This window comes from Colletotrichum scovillei, assembly GCF_011075155.1.
Source record: "Colletotrichum scovillei strain TJNH1 chromosome Unknown Contig00010, whole genome shotgun sequence".
Classification (NCBI taxonomy): Eukaryota; Fungi; Ascomycota; class Sordariomycetes; order Glomerellales; family Glomerellaceae; genus Colletotrichum; species Colletotrichum scovillei.
In genome coordinates, this window is record NW_023336268.1 from 2,930,097 (window position 1) to 2,951,170 (window position 21,074).

General features: G+C 52.6%; 4 protein-coding genes across 4 annotated transcripts; 3 read left to right on the top strand and 1 right to left on the bottom strand.

Annotated features, from left to right (window-relative positions):
- Window positions 1–728: 728 nt before the first annotated feature.
- HER10_EVM0012096 (beta-ketoacyl synthase domain-containing protein) lies at window positions 729–10,254 on the top strand (the record flags this gene model as incomplete). The annotated part of the gene is made up of 8 exons (XM_035481499.1): window positions 729–1,278; window positions 1,376–1,493; window positions 1,568–1,684; window positions 1,768–2,182; window positions 2,247–2,997; window positions 3,054–6,927; window positions 6,984–7,577; window positions 9,441–10,254. 8 exons carry the CDS (start codon window positions 729–731, stop codon window positions 10,252–10,254), a joined length of 7,233 nt encoding a protein of 2,410 aa, XP_035328576.1.
- A 551-nt stretch (window positions 10,255–10,805) lies between these two features.
- HER10_EVM0006921 (cytochrome P450) lies at window positions 10,806–12,581 on the bottom strand (the record flags this gene model as incomplete). Its single annotated transcript, XM_035476492.1, has 4 exons — window positions 10,806–11,245; window positions 11,310–11,640; window positions 11,729–12,270; window positions 12,335–12,581. The coding sequence occupies 4 exons, from the start codon at window positions 12,579–12,581 to the stop codon at window positions 10,806–10,808; spliced, it is 1,560 nt and encodes a 519-aa protein (XP_035328132.1).
- A 2,395-nt stretch (window positions 12,582–14,976) lies between these two features.
- On the top strand, window positions 14,977–16,979 carry HER10_EVM0000180 (long-chain-fatty-acid-CoA ligase; the record flags this gene model as incomplete). Its single annotated transcript, XM_035469974.1, has 3 exons — window positions 14,977–15,260; window positions 15,322–15,522; window positions 15,584–16,979. The coding sequence occupies 3 exons, from the start codon at window positions 14,977–14,979 to the stop codon at window positions 16,977–16,979; spliced, it is 1,881 nt and encodes a 626-aa protein (XP_035327494.1).
- Window positions 16,980–17,818: 839 nt separating this feature from the next.
- On the top strand, window positions 17,819–19,641 carry HER10_EVM0007568 (long-chain-fatty-acid-CoA ligase; the record flags this gene model as incomplete). The annotated part of the gene is made up of 4 exons (XM_035477121.1): window positions 17,819–18,224; window positions 18,306–18,831; window positions 18,899–19,238; window positions 19,318–19,641. The coding sequence occupies 4 exons, from the start codon at window positions 17,819–17,821 to the stop codon at window positions 19,639–19,641; spliced, it is 1,596 nt and encodes a 531-aa protein (XP_035328188.1).
- Between the last annotated feature and the right edge of the window lie 1,433 nt (window positions 19,642–21,074).

Here is a 21,074-nt window from a genome sequence, read left to right on the forward strand (position 1 = left end):
GAGAACTTGTTTGGTAGGGCTATCTAGTCACCGAGATGGCAAATTTTACGCATTGCAAGCGCATTAGGCGTTCCTTATCAGACAGTTGACCTTGCAATGGGCGAGTTCAATGCAACAACTGAAAGGTCTACGGCGTAGGATAAACTGCCCGAAGTCTTCCACTTGCACCGGCCACTTTCAAGACTAATAGTGTTGACACCCAGGTCAAGAATTGTTTCACCCAATCAGCATGTCGGATTATTCCCTGTAAGAATATCCCCGAGCCGTGGGCATGCCATAGCAAGGCTGATGATTAGGGGCGTGCTATGGGCGGATGGGAGAGCCATTCAACTGATGGTGAGGGTTTGCCACGATGACCCAAAATGGAAACCATCCGAGGCATTCCCGAACTCCATAAAATGTGAAAATACATGTAAGTCGTCGGTGAATGTTTCTCAAACCATTATTGGAAGCACTCGCATCACTTTAGAACGGTCAGGACACTCTCAAGGCCCTCTCTTGTTCGAAGAGAAGTTCGTTGTGTGGCTCTATTACCTTCTTTCTCGTTCCTGCTTCTTCGAGATTCAGTGTATACTGACTGATTGCCCGCTTTGGATTACCAAGGAACCAGGATCTCGCGACCATCGTCTATAGACTGTCGATGTTATCTACCTTACTTAAAGGCTTCTCTACCCTATTCCCTCTTCAAATAGCCAGGCCTAGCCTAGACCTGCACAACTGCAGTCAAGATGACGATCAACGACGGGAGAAACGGTGCGTACACGATTCAGAACAACAATCATCCGACCAACGGTATCAACGGCGCTACTTACACCGATGGAACCAACGTGATCAACGATACCAACGGCTATAATGGCAGCAGCGTAAACGGCCCCACCACCGGCCCACCTCAAGCCCATGAGCCGATCGCCGTCATCGGAATGGGATGCCGTCTGCCGGGCGAAGTCGACAACCCGCATGCGCTGACGCAGCTCCTGAAGCGCGGCGGTGTCGCCCGTAACGAGCCGCCCGAATCTCGCTTCAGCTTGGACGGCCACCATGACGGATCCAAGAAACCCAAAACAATGAGGTCTCCGGGCGGCATGTTTCTAGAGAAGATTGACCCACGTGAGTTCGACGCCGGCTTCTTCCAGGTCCCCCGGCTCGATGCCATCGCAATGGACCCGCAGCAGAGACAGCTCCTCGAGGTCGTATACGAGTGCCTGGAGAATTCAGGTGTGACGTTGCAAGAGCTGCAAGGGGCTCAGGTTGGATGCTTCGTTGGATCCTACGCCGTCGGTACGTTCCTTTCTCGTCTGACTTCGTTCAGGACAGACCTTTGCCCTGGGTGCTATTATGGGATGAACCTTGGCTTACAGCAATACGAAATTTGCAGACTACGCCGACATGCAGGCCCGCGATCCCGAAGACCGCGCTCCTTCTGTCACAATTGGCGTCGGTCGGGCCATTCTAAGCAATAGGATCAGTCATTTTCTGAACATCAAGGGTCCCAGGTAAGCGCATCCATCCGTCTTACCCGGCGGGCCCCCACGGATCCTGCAGCCACATCTGACACCTGTCTCGGTAGTATGACAATAGATACAGCCTGTTCGGGCAGCCTGGTAGCTCTCGATGTGGCATGTCGCTACCTACGTACCCGGGAGATGGACGGAGCAATTGTTGCCGGCTGCAACTTGTACCTGAGGTGAGCATTAGAACGAGTATCCCTTCTTGGCCGTCGTGTTCTTAATCAGGAAACACTGTCTGACTCTGGAGGGGTGAGTCTAGCCCGGAACACAACATGGATGTCGGCCCAATGAAGGGAGCCTCGAGTTTATCTGGAAAATGCCACACCTTTGACGTCAAGGCGGACGGTTACATCAAGGGTGAGGCCGTCAACGCCGTAATGGTGAAACGCCTCTCGGACGCCCTCCGTGACGGTGATCCTATTCGCGCCGTGATACTCGGCACCGCTACCAATAGTGACGGCAACACTCCCGGCATCGCCAGCCCCAGCTCGGAGGCACAAGCAGCGGCCATCCGTTCGGCTTATGCTAACGCTGGAATCACAAACTTTAACGAAACCACGTATCTCGAGTGCCATGGCACCGGGACACAGGCAGGCGACCCGACCGAGGTTAGTGGTATCGCCTCAGTTTTTGCGCCATCGCGTAGTCCCGATCAGCCTTTGATAATCGGCTCCGTGAGTCCATCCTTTCCACTGCAGGTGAAATGACACAAGTTGAACACAACTGACACCTACCCAGATCAAGAGCAACATTGGTCACTCCGAGCCGGCAGCAGGCATCTCAGGCCTTATCAAGACCATCCTGTCTCTCGAGACTGGCACCATTTTCGGCAACCCTACCTTCGTGACTCCCAACCCCAAGATCGACTTCAAGGGCCAGAAGGTCTTTGCAACTCGCACTAGCATACCCTGGCCAACAGGAGCGCGCAAGCGGGCGTCTGTAAACTCGTTCGGATATGGCGGTTCTAACGCTCATGTCGTCCTCGAGTCGGCGGATCAATATCTCCAGAATAGACAAATCTCCTCCCACGTCTCTTCACACCTCGCCGAGGAGGCTGACCTCTTCGGTGACGAGGATGATGCTTCATCCACGGCATTAGTCGCAAAGAAGCCCCAGCTGCTTGTCTTCTCGGCTAATAACGAGTTTTCGCTCCGCGGCTACGTGAAGCTGCTGCGCAAGCACCTTCTGAACCCGAGCGTCAAAGCTGACTTGCGAGACCTATCTTTCACACTCTCGAGCAAGCGCAGCGCGCACTTCAATCGGGGATTCTTGCTGGCGGATAAGGCGGTAATAGCCGAAGACTCTCTCGTTCTGGGGAAGAAGAGCCCGGAAGCTCCGAAGATCGGCTTTGTTTTCACCGGCCAGGGCGCTCAATGGTCGCAAATGGGAAAGGCTCTTGTCGATGCCTTCCCTACCGCCAGGAACTTGCTGAAGCATCTGGATACTGCCCTCAAGACCGCTCTTGTCCCTCCAACGTGGTCTTTGCTCGGTATTTTCTCCTCGTCCCTGACGCATTCTTGATCCTAATTACTCACACCAATGCAGATGAACTGGTAGAGCCGCGCAGTCCTGGTCTCCTTCGCCAGCCCGAGTTTTCTCAGCCACTCTGCACAGCACTTCAGCTCGCCATCCTGAGCGTGCTGGAAGACTGGGGCGTCGCCCCGCACAGCGTGGTCGGTCACTCATCGGGCGAAATCGCTGCTGCATATGCTGCGGGCTATCTGTCCAAGGAAGACGCGATTAAGGTTGCCTACTACCGCGGCCTAGCTGCCAAGCAGCTCGCCAACGTCGTAGATGGCACCAAGAACGTAGGTATGCTCGCGGTCGGGCTGGGCGCTGAAGCCGTAATGCCCTTCTTGGAACCCTATGCTGGCCTAGTGCACGTTGCCTGCTTCAACAGCCCCAGCAGCGTCACCTTGTCTGGCAAGGTGGACAAGCTCGAGGAGGTGATGGCCGCACTTGTGGCAGAATCGCATTTTGCCCGACTGCTGCAGGTGAACCTGGCATACCACTCGCCCTTCATGCTGGAAGTGAGCAGTCTGTATGAGGCTCTGCTTCGCCAGGACTTTGGCGCATGCAAGAAGGACAGGAAACATGAGAACGTCCGGATGTTTTCATCCGTGTCTGGCAAAGAGATGCGCCACGCTGCTGATGCGGCGTACTGGAAGAGCAATATGAGCTCTGCGGTACGATTTGAGCAAGCTACCAAGACCATGCTCGCGGATGACGACCGTCCGGACTTCCTCGTCGAGATCGGCCCCAGCGGTGCGCTCTCAGGTCCTGTGGCCCAGGTGAAAAAGGCTGTCCTTGGAGATGGCGCTGAAGTCCATTATGTTGCGGCCTGGTCTCGTGGTCCTGCCGCGCTCAAGTCGCTTTACGAGGTGGCCGGCAAGCTCTTCATCAGCGGCGGAGAGGTCAACTTGGCCAACGTGAACAAAACTGAGACTTGGAAACCGAGGACCATTATCGACCTGCCCAACTACTCATGGGACCGCTCTACACAGTACTGGTACGAAAGCGACGCTAGCAAGGACTGGCGATACCGCCTTTTCCCGCACCATGACCTCTTGGGCAGCAAGATCCTTGGTACATCCTGGCAGGCGCCGTCTTTCAAGAAGTCTCTCAAGCTGGCAGACCTGCCTTGGCTTCGAGACCACAAGATGGGCCCGGAGATTGTCTTCCCTGCGGCTGGGTTCATCGCCATGGCTATGGAGGCCATCCGCCAGAACACAGAAGCGCTGCGTAGTTTGGAGAGTAAGGTTCTTCCCACAGCATACCATTACAAGCTCCGGGACATCAACTTCATCCGCGCCCTCGTGCTGGATGACTCAGACGAAGCTACCAAGATCATGCTGGCACTTCACCCGCGCACTGGAGCCAAGGATTCCTGGCACGAGTTCAAAATCAGCTCGCAGGTAGGGGACGCCTGGCTCGAGAACTGCCGTGGCCAAGTCAAAATCCAAGAAAGCACCCCCGAGAATTCGACTGCAGCTGAAGGCACTGTCGAGCCGCTGGTTGACCCCGTCCCCGGCGCTCTGTGGTACAAGGCCATGCACGACACGGGCTACAACTTTGGTCCGGTTTTCCAGAAACATCTTGAGATCGAGTCCATCGTCGGTTCTCGCGAGTCTCGGTCTCTCGTGGATCTGAGTCCTCCTGCCTCGGAGCACCCCCAGTCGTGGTATCCGATGCACCCCGCTGCCATTGATGGATCATTCCAGTCTTGTGCCCCTTCTCTGTGGGCCGGTGACCGGCCCGGGATCAGTGCCGTATTGGTACCCGCTATCATTGATGAGCTGGCCATTTTCCCAGTGGAGAGCATTTCTGGAAAGGGCATCTCCACGACGAGCTCTGAGTACGTAGGCCTTGGCCTACCCGAAAGTACCAAGAGTTACAAGTCCAACGCAGTCGTTCTTGACTCTGAGACTGGAGATTTGCGTTTCAAGCTCACTGGTCTAAGATACCACCAACTGGACACACAGAAAGATCCATACTCGTCACACACATACAGCCGCGTCTCGTGGAAGCCAGATGTGACGTTTCTTACTGAAGACACCGTGGCGGCCATTGCGACAGCAGAAGATCCCCTTAACGAATTCATCGACTTGGCTGCTCACAAGTTCCCAAACCTCAGTGTGCTTGAGGCCAGCACGATTCCCTCCGAGGCCGGTAGTGTATGGCTTGAGGGCAGCAAAGCCGACTCTGTGGTGAGGTCTGCTTGTCGTAACTTCCAGTTCTCTTCTCACGATGCTTCTGCTGTCGTGCACGCCGAAGAGACGTACGGTAGCAGGTCAGGTGTGGCCTACACCGTCCTCGACGTTGCAGCTGACCCGGAAAAACTGCAGACTCCTGGCAAAACCTTTGATCTTGTCATTATCAGAGCGGCTGATGGGTCATCGGAGTCGCAAGATAATGTGGTACGGAACGCACGCACGCTGGTATCGGACGGCGGCCACGTCGTAATCCAGTCCATCGGAGCTGACGTGCCGGAGATCTCGTCATCCTCTGGTTTCTGTTCATCTTTTAACATCCCTTCTGGAGATGGCAACACCCTTCACATTCTCGTCGCTGCTTCAGAGGCCGTGTCCAAAAAGCAAGGCATTGAGCTTATACACTTCTCTGACCCAACAGACGTGACCGCACAAGTTGTCTCAGATCTATCAAAGTTCGGATGGCAGATCACGGATACCGAACATACCCAAGACGACCACAGAACTATTCTGGTGCTAAGTGATCTATCCGCCCCTGTCCTGCCGACTATTACAGAAGCCCAGTGGCAGCTTCTCAAGAACACGTTGGTATCAGGCAACCAAGTATTGTGGGTGACCTCGGGCTCCCAGCTGAACGTCACAAGCCCCGACAGGGCCATGATCCACGGTCTGGGTCGTACAGTTCGCAACGAGGATCCTTCCATCAGTATCACAACGTTGGATGTTGAGTCAGCCACGGGTCCGAAGACCGTCTCTGCGATAAATGACATCCTTGAGCATCTCGGCCGGGTTGCTCATCGGAGACAAACAACGGGTATTGAAAACGAGTTTGTCGAGCGCCAGGGAGTCATACATATCAGCAGAGTGCAGCCCAATGAGCCTGTTAACGTTGTTGAGAAAGCCTTGGCCCACGGTGCTGAACTCGTTGAGGGTGAGCTACACGACTTCAACACGACCGTTCGTCTGCAGTGCGAGCGTGTCGGCACGATTGATTCGCTGCAGTACACCGAGGTCGCCGCTACAGAGCTGCCTGTTCCTGACGGCAGTGTGGAAGTTGAACTGTCCGCCGCTGGGCTCAACTTCAAGGATGTCGCCGTCACCATGGGCATTGTTCCCGAGAATCAACACCTCCTCGGCCTCGAAGGTGCGGGCGAGATCCGTCGCGCTGGCAAGAACGCTGCCAACATATACAAACCAGGAGATCGTGTGCTCGTCTTTAAGAAGGGAGCATTCGGAAATAGGGTCATCGCCTCTGTTGAGCGAACGCACCACATTCCTGACTGGATGTCTTTCGAGGAGGCCTCGACTCTGGCCAGTGTGTACCTCACTGCGCTCTACAGCATTTTCGATCTCGCCAACACACAGGCCGGACACAAAGTGCTTATCCATTCCGCATCCGGTGGTCTTGGAATCGCCTCGATCCAGATTTGTAAATTTATCGGCGCAGAGATCTACGCGACTGTCGGCACTGATGAGAAGGTGGGCTTCTTGGTAGACAGCTTTGGCATCCCCAGAGAGAACATCTTCAACTCAAGAACCACTACCTTTGCTGCTCAGCTCAAGGCCGCCACCAAAGGGCACGGCGTCGACGTCATTCTCAACTCTCTCACCGGCGATATTCTGGACGAGTCATGGCGCTGCATTGCTGACGGCGGCACCATGGTCGAGCTGGGGAAGAGGGATATGCTTGACCGCAATTACCTCTCCATGTAAGTCTCATTCATTTTATCTCCTTACGTGTGGCCGACAACTGACCCAATCTTAGGGAGCCGTTTGGCCGCAACGCTTCATACCGCTGCTTTGATATGTCTCACGAGCACGTATCGGACACCGTCATTGCCAGGCTCATGCGCCAGATGATGAGCCTCATTAGCCAGCGCGCCATCAAGCCCATTGCTCCCATGACTACTTTCCCCTTCGAGGATGTGGCTGGTGCTTTCCGTTACATGCGTGCGGCTAAGCACATGGGCAAGATCGTGCTCTCCGCCAAAGACAAGGCGGACAAGCCAACTGTGATGGTCCGCCCCGCGATACGCCGGTTCGATCTGCCCCAGACTACCTCCATCCTCATCGTGGGTGGCCTGAAAGGTCTTTGCGGATCTCTGGCCGTCTACTTGGCCCAACAAGGAGCCAAGCACCTCGTCATCCTCGCCCGTGGCGGTTACGATGACGAGCGGTCACAGGCTGTGTTGAAGAACATCCATGCCCAAGGTGCCAAAGTCGATCTGGTTAGGGGCGATGTTTCAGTTTTAGAAGACGTTCGAAGAGCTTTCAAATCCTCCAGCGTTCCCGTCGGTGGCGTCATTCAGGGCGCCATGGTCCTGAGAGACAAGATCTTCACCTCCATGACGACCGAGGAGTACCATGGCGCCGTGGCCTGCAAAGTAAGTCAAACCCCCCACTTCCCGGCACCCCCCTGTTTCTGGCACCCACAAAAACGCGAAAATCCACCACAACGCAATGCCCACCCCCAACCTCCTTTTATCACAACATTTTCAATTCGAGTCCAAATGGGCTCATTTTTTGCACATACCTTCTTCTATATCTAATGCCTCAATATACCGAAGATCAGCTTCGTCAGGCTCTCGAGGACATCTCAAACGGCAAGAGTCAAAAGAGAGCCTCATTGGAGTATGGGATACCACGATCAACCCTCCAACTACGTCTCCAAGGTGGTCAGACTAGGAAAGTGGCTTTTGCTGACTGGCAGAGGCTGTCTCCTGACCAGAGTAAGCTGGCACAATGGGTTCGCATTCAGGCTTCGCTGGGCCTCGCACCAACGCACCAACAGGTGAAGGAATTCGCAGAGCGAGTTCTGGGCTGCTGGATACCAAACCATTAGGAAAAGGATCTATGCCTTCGTGAGAAGGAACCCTATCATTAAGGTTCAGAGAAGTCGTTCCATCGATTCTAGACGCGTTAATGGGGCATCTACTGAGGTCATTAGGAACTGGTTTAAGTTCCTTGCTATCCCTGAGATCAAGGACATCAAACCAGCCAACAGATATAATATGGATGAGACTGGCATCCTCGAGGGTCAGGAGCTAATGGGTTAGTGCTGGGCATGGCTGAGACGACGTCTGTTCGCAAGAAACAACCTGGGTCGAGGGCATGGGTCTCTATCATTGAGTGTATCTCAGCCTTGGGTAGGGCACTTCGTCCTCTTATCATTTTCAAGGGAAGACGGTCCAACAACAGTGGTTTCCATTACATCTGGTTCCATACGATGGGTGGGAGTTTACAGCAACAGATAATGGCTGGACTACAGACTTAACTGCCATTGAATGGTTAGAGAAGGTGTTTATCCCACAGACTATGCCCGAGGCTGAGGGCGAGGCTCGACTGTTGATTGTGGATGGGCATGGGAGTCATACGACGACAGACTTCATGTGGAATTGCTATATTAACAATATCCATTTACTGTTCTTACCACCACACTCTCTCATGTCCTCCAGCCACTTGACCAGTCTGTCTTCAGCCCTGTTAAGTCAGCCTATCGGAAGGAGCTCGGTTACTTGTCTCAATGGAACGACTCTACCATTATAGGTAAAAGGAACTTCCTGGACTGTTACCAGAAGGCTCGACTTGCTGGTCTATCAGTCTCGAACATCAGAAGTGGTTGGAAGTGGACTGGTCTACACCCTGTAGCGATGGTTAAGCCCCTGATGAACCCTATGGTATTACCTGAGCCTTCTGCTAAGCCCACCACACCCAAACCAACCAGTCGGGGCAAAAGCGATGCCATAATGGTCAACAAACTACCCCTGTTGAGCCATGGATTCTGCTTCCTCTGCAGTGGTCTGGTCGACACCCAGGAAGCTGGCAGAGCTCAGCGGTCAACTGCACTTATACACCCAACTCGACAATGATACCAGCACTCAACGGCTGCTGTTCAGGAAGGTGAAAAAGGCTTCACAGAGCAGGCCTGGCAACTGGCAGTTGCCCAGCAGCAGCTGGCTCACCTGAGGCCTGTTACCAACGCTGCAGTTAGGAAGAGGAAGACTGTTCAGATCGATCCCAACACGAAGTTTGCGAACATCAGGGATATCCATCGGGCTCAAATCGAAGCGGGTGAAAAGGAGGTTATTATATTACGGCTGAATCCAGCGACTCTGAATGCCCTAGTGAGGCTGGCAGTTGTATTTAGTGGTGTGGTTGAGGATCAATAGTTAATAGTAATGAGGAGGTTGGGTTGTGATCCCATCGTTTTTGTGGGTGCCAGAAACAGGGGGGTGCCAGGAAGTGGGGGGTTTGACTTACCCGGAACCTGGAACCTCCATAACGTCGCTCAGGAGGAGGGCCTCGATCTCTCCTTCTTCACTATGCTCTCATCAGTATCTGGTGTTGTGGGCCAGAAGGGTCAAGCGAATTACGCAGCCGCTAATGCCTTCCTCGATGCCTTTGCCGTATATCGCCAAGGCCTCGGGCTGTCCGCTGTTTCGGTCGATTTGGGTGCCATCGATGACGTTGGCTACATGCATGAGCACAATGATCTTCGCGTGGCTCTGGATCGGGACGCCTGGACTCCCATCAATGAGAACCTGTTCCGACAAATCGTCCGCGTTTCCATCCAGCAGCAGCAGAGAAAATCTTCGACGGGCAACTCCACTCAACTCATCACCTCCATCGCTGTGCCGCAGCCGGACTCCTCGAACCTTCTTGCCGACGCTCGCTTCGTCAGCCTGGCGTTCGGCACCGGCGAGGCCACGTCTGGGGGAGATGGCAAGGACGATAAATCGCGCGCGGTACAAGCGCTAATGCTGTTACTGCAATCCAGTGCAGACTCCTCGGTCGTATTAAAGGCCGCTGTGGACGTCGTGAACACGCAGTTCCAGGCCACCCTTCGCTTGTCGGAACCAATGGAACCTGCCAAGCCACTTAGTAGTTATGGTTTGGACTCTTTGTCTGCAGTAGAGCTACGAAATTGGGTCAGGCTGGATCTCGGAGTTGAGTTGACAACGCTAGAGATCACCAGCGCCACGTCACTAACAGCGCTGTGTGAGAAGATCGTTTCCAAGATGAAGAAGAAGGAATAAAGACACTCGTTCTTTTTAGGCTCTCTGGTTCATTTTTTTCTCTCTGTTATTATCTTTCTCAGGGTTTCTTTCGTGTCTTAATTGAGTAACTCGCTACAATGATTTGCTTGAATATCATACAAATATTACGCTCGCAAGTTGCAGTGATGTTACGAATGGAATAGAACGAAGATCACTTCACAATATTGGCTCTTAGAACATAACAGTACGTTTCAGAATGTTTCTAACAGATAGGATTGAGGTGGAAATAAAGGTTCAGAAGCCTTCAGAGAGCCTAGTCCTACATACTCACTTGCGTGTCTAAAACCTTAAGTCGCAACGCATTTTATCTAGATGCCGTCACTATCAATCATCAAGGCGATTCTAATTCATGTCCTAGATTGATGATACACGACTTTTACGTGGCAAAAAGTCTTCACCGACTTTCCCCACTGAAGCTGGCAAGTTTCTGTGAAAAGAGTATAGGTACTTATAGAGCTCGGTAACGACAGATTGACAGCATCTTGCCCAAAACATTCCCAACATCTTCAGTCTTTTCCAACGGCAATCAGTCACTGATACAGATCTTCTTTAACCAGAGCCCGCACTCCAAGAGTATGCGGTTTAGGACGCGGCACAAATCGGTCCATGTGCAGATCCATCGCATCCCGCTCCGTCTCGTAGAGTTCCATCTTGAACCTACGGAACAGCGTCGCAATGCCCGTGTACAGCTCTGCCCACGCGAGCTGCATGCCCACGCAGGAGCGCGTCCCGCGACCAAAAGCGACCATGTATCGCGAGAGTTTCTTCCCATCAGGAGCCTTTGGGTCGCCCAGCCAGCGCTCCGGGCGGAAGGTCATGTTGTCTGGGAAAATAGCCTCGTCGTGGGACACGGCGTAGTTGTCCATGCTCACGGTGGCGCCTACGGGGATGAGCCACTCGCCGTAACGGAGAGGCTCGTCCTCGAGCGTGCGAGGGAGTCGCTGAGACGTTCCATATGCGAATCGAAGGGCTTTAGGATGATTTTGGTCAGCAGATTTCACCTGTAATCAGCTATGTCGAGAAACTGCACTCACCTTCGTTAATGCAGGCTGAGAGATATGGTAATTGAGAGAGCGCATCCCAGTCGGGAGGGTTTCTGGGGTCCACAATAGCTTCTTTGAGCTCGGCCTGGAGTTTTTCTAGCACTGGGGGGTTTGCTAGGACATGGAATGTGCACAGACTGAGAGCCCGCATCGTCGTCTCGATACCAGCGCCAGTCACGCTGATTGCCTCTTGCTGGAGACGGCCAACCGTCTTCTCCGAGGCTGGGAGGTCTGACTCGAGGATAACACCAAAAATAGTCTTGGATTGCCCCTTTTCTTCTGCCGGCTTGTTTAAGAGGATGCGGATCTGGTTTGTCATTTCCTATTCAAGCGTATAAAACATTAGCAAAATGTCGCATATGAACCGAAAGTCAGCTCATTCCGTATCTCTGGCCTGGCCAACTACTAACATTGTTGAAGTCTAGCACAGTTCCCATTTGAGGAGACATTGCCTTGACCCACGACAGTGGGAGCATCTTGAATAGGTTCGTCATTAGGGGAAACTGCGTGATATAGTGAACAGGCTCCAGAAGATCAACCATTGCATCTGTGTAACTCGCGTGGAAGTCTGGAGCGTCAAGGAAATTATGCGGCTTGTCGAAAGCGTAGTCGTTGATGATATCCGACGTCCAGCATCCCCACATTTGATCGATACGTAACACTTTGTCTTTGCCCAAGTATTCCCGCGTGACGCGATCTGTGAGGCGATGCATCATTCGCTGGATGTTGGGCTGGTGCTCAGCGATCCTGCGATGGGAGAAAAAGGGGTTCAAAGCCGCTCGCCGCTGGCGATGTCTGGAGTGATTAACAGTCGAGAAGGCCGACTCTGGACTGTTGAAACGGTGAGCGAGGGTGGTCAGCTTGCTCGAGTGCCTAGAAGACGAATAAAGCACATCATAGAAGCTAGAGTCTTGGATATGCAGCTCCCATGGGTTTATCCGGATAATAGGGCCTTTGTAAACCAGTTAGCAACTCGTAAAGGTGTCCGGTGAGTTGCTGAGTCAAAGTCCACTCACCATATTCCTCATGCAACTTAGCGTAATGCCAGATGAATTGGCCGCCATCGCCGGTGAAGAGCTCATAGTAGGCCTCGTACCACTGAGTTAAGGCGGCCAGCTTCGGCCCTGGAAACTTGGCAAGCGGGCTGAAGTACAAACGGTATATAGCCAGAGAGAGCAGGTACACGGTGGTACACACGAGCCCTATAATGCCATAGATAGCGGCAGGAGAGCGAGTGTCGGGCGTCGATATAGCACTCATCATGTTTACTGATGTCCGAGGTGCTTGAGAATGATTGTGCGGTTTCGATGGGGCAAATGTCGGCTGTTGACAGGATCAGCGAGAGGGCTGGAAAGGATAGTGACGACCGAACAAGTTATGACTAGACCAAAGTCAAAGCCTTGCTCTTTCGAGATGATTCCCTTTCAAAAGTTACTTACATCTTGGTTGGGTTCACTCTGACCGGTCTTCGGTGAAAAGTCCTTTTTTGTTGCCGGCAAGGTAGCCAGAAGGGATGTCAGCATCGGGCCACACGGAATTCATCCAAACCGGTCGGGGCATTTTTTCGCTAAGTCCAAGTTTCAGAAGAATCCTCCATAGTGTTCTTTTGTCAGTAATACCGGGGAATAATGGGCTTGGCCAAGCCTGAGCGACTGCGGAATCTTGTTGAGCGCTTCTCGTCCTGATTCTATCTCGCGATAAACCTGCTCTATTTCAAGTGAAGTAAAGGCATTCTGAAGTAAGTCAAACCCCCCACTTCCCGGCACCCCCCTGTTTCTGGCACCCACAAAAACGCGAAAATCCACCACAACGCAATGCCCACCCCCAACCTCCTTTTATCACAACATTTTCAATTCGAGTCCAAATGGGCTCATTTTTTGCACATACCTTCTTCTATATCTAATGCCTCAATATACCGAAGATCAGCTTCGTCAGGCTCTCGAGGACATCTCAAACGGCAAGAGTCAAAAGAGAGCCTCATTGGAGTATGGGATACCACGATCAACCCTCCAACTACGTCTCCAAGGTGGTCAGACTAGGAAAGTGGCTTTTGCTGACTGGCAGAGGCTGTCTCCTGACCAGGAGAGTAATGGCACAATGGGTTCGCATTCAGGCTTCGCTGGGCCTCGCAGCACCAACAGGTGAAGGAATTCGCAGAGCGAGTTCTGGCTGCTGCTGGGGATACCAAACCATTAGGAAAGGCTGGATCTATGCCTTCGTGAGAAGGAACCCTATCATTAAGGTTCAGAGAAGTCGTTCCATCGATTCTAGACGCGTTAATGGGGCATCTACTGAGGTCATTAGGAACTGGTTTAAGTTCCTTGCTATCCCTGAGATCAAGGACATCAAACCAGCCAACAGATATAATATGGATGAGACTGGCATCCTCGAGGGTCAGAGGCTAATGGGTTAGTGCTGGGCATGGCTGAGACGACGTCTGTTCGCAAGAAACAACCTGGGTCGAGGGCATGGGTCTCTATCATTGAGTGTATCTCAGCCTTGGGTAGGGCACTTCGTCCTCTTATCATTTTCAAGGGAAGACGGTCCAACAACAGTGGTTTCCATTACATCTGGTTCCATACGATGGGTGGGAGTTTACAGCAACAGATAATGGCTGGACTACAGACTTAACTGCCATTGAATGGTTAGAGAAGGTGTTTATCCCACAGACTATGCCCGAGGCTGAGGCGAGGCTCGACTGTTGATTGTGGATGGGCATGGGAGTCATACGACGACAGACTTCATGTGGAATTGCTATATTAACAATATCCATTTACTGTTCTTACCACCACACTCCTCTCATGTCCTCCAGCCACTTGACCAGTCTGTCTTCAGCCCTGTTAAGTCAGCCTATCGGAAGGAGCTCGGTTACTTGTCTCAATGGAACGACTCTACCATTATAGGTAAAAGGAACTTCCTGGACTGTTACCAGAAGGCTCGACTTGCTGGTCTATCAGTCTCGAACATCAGAAGTGGTTGGAAGTGGACTGGTCTACACCCTGTAGCGATGGTTAAGCCCTGATGAACCCTATGGTATTACCTGAGCCTTCTGCTAAGCCCACCACACCCAAACCAACCAGTCGGGGCAAAAAGCGATGCCATAATGGTCAACAAACTACCCCTGTTGAGCCATGGGATTCTGCTTCCTCTGCAGTGGTCTGGTCGACACCCAGGAAGCTGGCAGAGCTCAGCGGTCAACTGCACTTATACACAACTCGACAATGATACCAGCACTCAACGGCTGCTGTTCAGGAAGGTGAAAAAAGGCTTCACAGAGCAGGCCTGGCAACTGGCAGCTGCCCAGCAGCAGCTGGCTCACCTGAGGGCTCAAGTTACCAACGCTGCAGTTAGGAAGAGGAAGACTGTTCAGATCGATCCCAACACGAAGTTTGCGAACATCAGGGATATCCATCGGGCTCAAATCGAAGCGGGTGAAAAGGAGGTTATTACGGCTGAATCCAGCGACTCTGAATGCCCTAGTGAGGCTGGCAGTTGTATTGTAGTGGGTGTGGTTGAGGATCAATAGTTAATAGTAATGAGGAGGTTGGGTTGTGATCCCATCGTTTTTGTGGGTGCCAGAAACAGGGGGGTGCCAGGAAGTGGGGGGTTTGACTTATACATCCGCATAGTTGGCTCCCAGTGCTCATCTATTTTAGCAATGAGATTTCGATCGCAATTTTTCGGGCCACTCTCAATCGTGGGGCTGGCAATTACAGCCGCCTTTATTCTGGGACTAAACTATTCCAGCTGGGACCGCCCATTCTGCACATGTACTGACGGCGATAGCTGTTGGCCATCCGAGTTGCGATGGCAGGATCTTAACGCCTCTGTGGGCGGTCGTCTCATTGCTCCAGTTCCTCCGGCGTTCGTCTGCCACGACCCAAACTATGACGAGGCCGAATGCGCGGCTATTCGCGAGGACTGGGTCTGGCCAGAGATTCAGTGAGCTTTGACACCATAGTGATTCCTTGCTCGGGTCATACAGTCTGACATGTATTTGCAGCGAATCTTGGCCAGGCGGCATCCAGAGCCCCTACTGGCAGAACTCGAGCTGCGATCCATTCAGTCCTGTTGACATCCCTTGTACGCTAGGCCATAGCGTTTCCTACGCTATCAACGTAACAAATGCAGAAGACGTGGTGCAAGGTCTTTCATTCGTACGCAGGCACTCCCTCCGGCTAGCCATCAAGAACACGGGACATGAGTGCGTAACAAGCCACATCGGATTGAAGTTCTTGAGACAATTACTAACATTCGTTTGCAAGTTACATGGGAAAGTCCACCGCAAAAGGAGGGCTCGCCCTATGGACAAGTAGCCTCCGTTCGATAGAAGTGCTGGATTTTGCAAGCGAAACATACACCGGTCCCGCCATCCGTATGGGCGCTGGCGTGCGTGGCCTGGAAGCCTACACGGCTGCCGCCAACAAAGGCCTTCGTGTGGTTGGAGGCTTCTGCCCGACGGTAGGCGTCGCTGGCGGTTATACCCAAGGCGGAGGCCACGGTCCGTTGAGCTCACAGTATGGGCTCGGAGCCGACCAAGTCCTTGAGTGGGAAGTCATCACGCCTTCCGGAGAACATCTGGTGGCGACACCTCTGCAGCACTCAGATCTGTACTGGGCCTTGAGCGGAGGCGGACCTGGTACCTACGCCGTCGTGATCTCGGTAACAGTGAGGGCATACCCCGACGGTTTAATCGGAGGTGCGACTCTGGCATTCTCGACCGCTGGGGTGGCGAAAGATGACTTCTGGGATTTTTTCAAAAGCTGGCAAGACCTCCTTCCTAGTCTCACTACAGCCGGTGGGACAGCTGGATACGCCGTCACCAAGGACGCCTTCTTCATCGCACCTATTACCCTCCCTGGGTGGACCAAGAAGCAGGTCTCCGGGTTGATAAGCCCGCTGGTCGATCGACTCGATGAGCTGGACGTACAGTACATGCTCGAAGTGACATCGGAGCCCACATTCTTGGAACATTACAGTCAGCACGGCGGACCTCTGCCCCGAGGTCCCTACACGATCCACCACCTCTTTGGCGGAAGGATGATTCCGCGCGCAACTGTCGAGGAGAACAGCACCGCTCTTGTCGGGGCCTTTCGCAGCATTCTCGAAGACACGGATGCTTTTCTGGGATTTGTTGCTCTAGATGTGAAGCAGGAGCCTGGACGGGAACCCGTTGCGGACAATGCCGTGCTGCCGGCCTGGCGAGACACCCTAATCACTGTACTCGCACAGTCTACGTGGAACTTTAGTGCGCTTAGAGCAGACGGACAACGCCGTGCCGACGAAATCACCGACGTCGTTGTGCCGAGACTGAGAGAACTTACGCTTGATTCCGGGACTTATTCGAATGAGGGCGATTTCCAGCTCAAAACCTGGAAGGAGGATTTCTATGGGGCAAACTACCCGAGGCTGCAGGCCACCAAGTCTAAATATGACCCCGAGGGTCTTCTCTTTGGGCCTACTGGAGTATCTAGCGATGCATGGTCGATCGATGAACAGGGCAGGCTATGTAAAGGATGGGCAGACGGACTCAGGTCGACTGGCCTTGTGCGGGTCGCCATTCTAAAGGCTTGGGCCACGCTATCAGCTCGGTCGAGAGAAGCACAACAGCTTGCACGCGGGTATTTTGAGATTTCGTCTGTGATATTTTCGACTCAGTAGATGCAATTGCTCCCCTATGAGATTCTCTAAGAAGACCAGCGGGTGGATTTGTTTCTGTGGCGGGTCATTTTTTTCTAGAATGGAAGCTTATACGCATTGCGACGGGATTCGGGGACTAAAAATGGGGCGTAGCGCTTACACCCGACAAACAAAAATCGCCCGAGAAATCATGTACACGGCTCCTGTAGCAAATGTTGCGGCAATTAAAACTCAACGCTTGAACAATCCGTTTCACTGGTCATGTGCATCGTCTTACTTTGCCCACAAGTAGACTCCATCCAGCACAATGACGGTGTCCCCGGAATCCAGCGCCCGGGCATCTGGTTCCGCCCCGTTCTCCACTGCAGTACCGAGAGCCCCACTTACTCCGGCCGAGACCCGGCCACAAAGAAACGCCAAGCTTGCCGGTAGACCCGGCTTATTGTCGCAGCCCAACAACAAGATACAGACAGTTTATGACATAGTCAATTGGGCGGCAGAGACATATGGAGACAAGCCTGCTTTGAGTACACGGGCAAGTGGGACCGAAAACACAAATGCAAAAATCAGATCGCCAGGAGATTCCCTGGTGAGTGACAAGCCCTGCCAGATTCACATACGACTGGACGGCTAATAGTGCATAAAAAGTACACTTACATATCATACCGAGATCATCTTACTGTGATTCGTGATGTAGGATCTGGTTTGCGGGCGGTCGGTCTCCAGAGAACTGATAAGATTCTCGTCTACGCAGCAACAAGGCAGGTTTCCCCTGCAGACTCTTCTGGAAATCCCGAATTTGACGAACACCACGAAGCCCGCAATGGCTATCAATCGCTCATGGAGCATCTTCACAGTCCATGGTTTTCGTGACAGCCTACGAAGCTCTGGGCCTTGCTGGCCTCGAGCATTCTCTAGAGTCCACAGGCGCCAAAGCCATTTTCGTGGATCACCATCTCTGTCAAAAGGTGACTTCTGCGATGACAAACAAAGCTCTTCCTCGAGTTGAGGTTATAGTCTATAACGAACAGCTAAGTGGTACATGTGATTCAGGTGCTGAGTGGATCAAAGGCTTGTTCGAACTCAAGAAGACACGACCAGGGCTTGAGATACTCAACTTCAGCCAGCTATGTCAGGTAGGCCGGAGCAAGATGAGTGAGCCTGTTCAACCTGATAGGGAGGATCTTTGCGCCATCTACTACACTTCTGGGTCTACAGGAATACCGAAAGGAGTTCCAGTGAAACACAAGGCCGTTGTAGCGGCAGGTAAGTCACCCCCTGATTCGCCACGATACTTGATCTTCTTCCCCTCATAATATCATGAACACTTGTCTGACCAGCCAACAGTCACAGGCCTTGACTCTGTGATCGGTGACTATCTATCGCCTGCCGACTCTTTCCTCGCATACTTGCCATTAGCTCATGTTCTTGAATTCGCCTTCGAAAACAGCTGTTTCTTCTGGGGTGTAAAAATGGGCTATGGTGGTGCCCGTACGCTATTCGACCATATCACTCCATCCGGCACTCTCGAAGTGGGAGACCTACATGCTTTCCAGCCTACCTTTATGATCGGTGTCCCTGCCATCTGGGAAAGGATTAAAAAGGCAATTTTCTCCAGCGTCGCAAATTCAGGCTTGATTGACAGACTTGCTTTCTGGTCGTGGCTGAAAGCAAAAGAAGTGTGGGCCGCAACCGGCTTGGCCGGGACAGGCCGCTTCAATGGAACTTTGTCGTCCGCCGCCAGTAAGGTGGTAGGGTCCCGCCTACGATTCGCCATGTCAGGCGGCGGGCCCGTAGCGGAAAGCACGCAGAACTTCTTGACCATGGTGATGGCTCCTTTGGTCAACGGATACGGCTTGACCGAGACAATGGCGTAAGTCCAAGCACTCTATAGCCTGAGTTCGAAGCTGGACCAAAGCTAATGTCTTGATAACCTTCAGCATGGGTGGTCTGATGGATCCCGGGCAATGGCGACCAGGGTCTCTGAGCATCCCGGCCAGCATAGAAATGAAACTGGTTGACTACCCTGATGCAGGCTACCTCACCAGTAACACTCCATCACAAGGAGAGATCTGGATACGGGGCGATAGTGTTATGGTGGGGTACTATGACAACGACGATGAGTCCAAGAGTGCAGTCGCGCCCGGCGGTTGGCTCCGCACCGGCGACATTGGGCAGTGGGAACCCACATGCAGCGGCGACGATACTCATTTCAGAATCATTGACCGGAAGAAGAACCTCGTCAAGACACTCAACGGAGAGTACATCGCGCTTGAAAAGGTATGACGCCGGGTGGCATGAAGTGTCAGTTTCTTGCCTGTGGATGTTATGTATACTGACCACGACTCACTCATTCCAGCTAGAGTCTATCTACCGCTCTGCAAATCTGGTGGCCAATATCTGCATACATGCATCGCCTCACCGCGCAAAGCCCACAGCTATAGTCATTCCTTCACCGCCAGCCTTGAAGGAACTGGTCAAGAGACATGGTTTAGATACCCACTGTAAAGTATCAGCACTCACACGACATCCACTTGTCGTGCATGATGCCCTCATTCAGTTGCAACAGATTGCTCAAGAAGCCGGGCTTGCCTCGATTGAGGTAGTCGAGGCAATTGTGCTTGTTGACGATGCAGAGTGGACTCCTCAGAATGTTAGTGCCCCACTCAGAACTGCGTCATGACATCAAGTAGTTCGAGACTGATATTGAATCCAGGGCTTGACGACAGCTGTTGGGAAGCTTAATAGGCGAGGGATTGTGACTCGATATCAGGGACTACTTGATGGCGTTCACAGTGAACATTAATGGGATGGGCTTTTCCCCAGAGGCAACACTCAAGACCATAGCATTACATAGTTCATCTAAGTAATGCATTCTCATCACCCATGAGAGTACGAATTTGTGTATATCTTCAAGCTATCTTGGAGTTAATGGTAGTGGGGAATCTGGCACTCCCGTCTTAGAATCCTATTCTTGCCATATAACAGGGCTGGCGAAGGAACTGGGTCCTTCGGAGAATCACAGAGAATAATCATCTGTTCGCCCGGTAAAACGCAAATCTGGAACGAAATCACTGGATTTGAGTTGGTGGCGCTTACATAGGGTCGGGGCTATGGGCACGGAATCTCAAGAGCGGCCTGCTTGAACGGCTTCGCAGGTCTAGACATGTGACGATAACTTTGTAGACGGCCATACTCATTGTGTCTGTCAGCCCTATAAGAAAAGAACATGTTCGAACATTTTCTCGTAGACGTCTAGGAACCAATCGACGGAATAAGGCCACATCTGAGTAGACGTAAAAGCAAGGATTCGGATGCTGAAACCTGATTCTCCTTGAATCTCGCTGATTCGGGCACGACGTATCGGCGCTTACCGTATGTAAAGCACTTTGAGGTGCTGTAGGCTCCTAATGATATCGACACTACAAAACAAATTAAGATTGTTGGGCATACAACGCTAGCACTTAGGGAAGGCGGTTTTCACGTCCCCTCACCTCTAAATTTCAACCAGCAGCCGGAGGAAAATGATGTGGGGTCCCGGTCCGGGTCACTGGAGACGGACAGGGTCGGGCTACCGACAGCCCCCTGCTCAAGGCCGGTGGGAGAGCAGTCCTTCCGAGGAAGTGACCGCCAATTAATGTCGACGGAAGATGGATGACCTGTGAAAGGCTGAGACTATCAGGTGCGGGTTATGTCTATCCACCCCCACCCTCCATCCCCAACACGGCGGTCCCGTGAGATTTAACATAGTCCCCAGTTGTGCCAGCGTGATAAGTCAAACCCCCCACTTCCCGGCACCCCCCTGTTTCTGGCACCCACAAAAACGCGAAAATCCACCACAACGCAATGCCCACCCCCAACCTCCTTTTATCACAACATTTTCAATTCGAGTCCAAATGGGCTCATTTTTTGCACATACCTTCTTCTATATCTAATGCCTCAATATACCGAAGATCAGCTTCGTCAGGCTCTCGAGGACATCTCAAACGGCAAGAGTCAAAAGAGAGCCTCATTGGAGTATGGGATACCACGATCAACCCTCCAACTACGTCTCCAAGGTGGTCAGACTAGGAAAGTGGCTTTGCTGACTGGCAGAGGCTGTCTCCTGACCAGGAG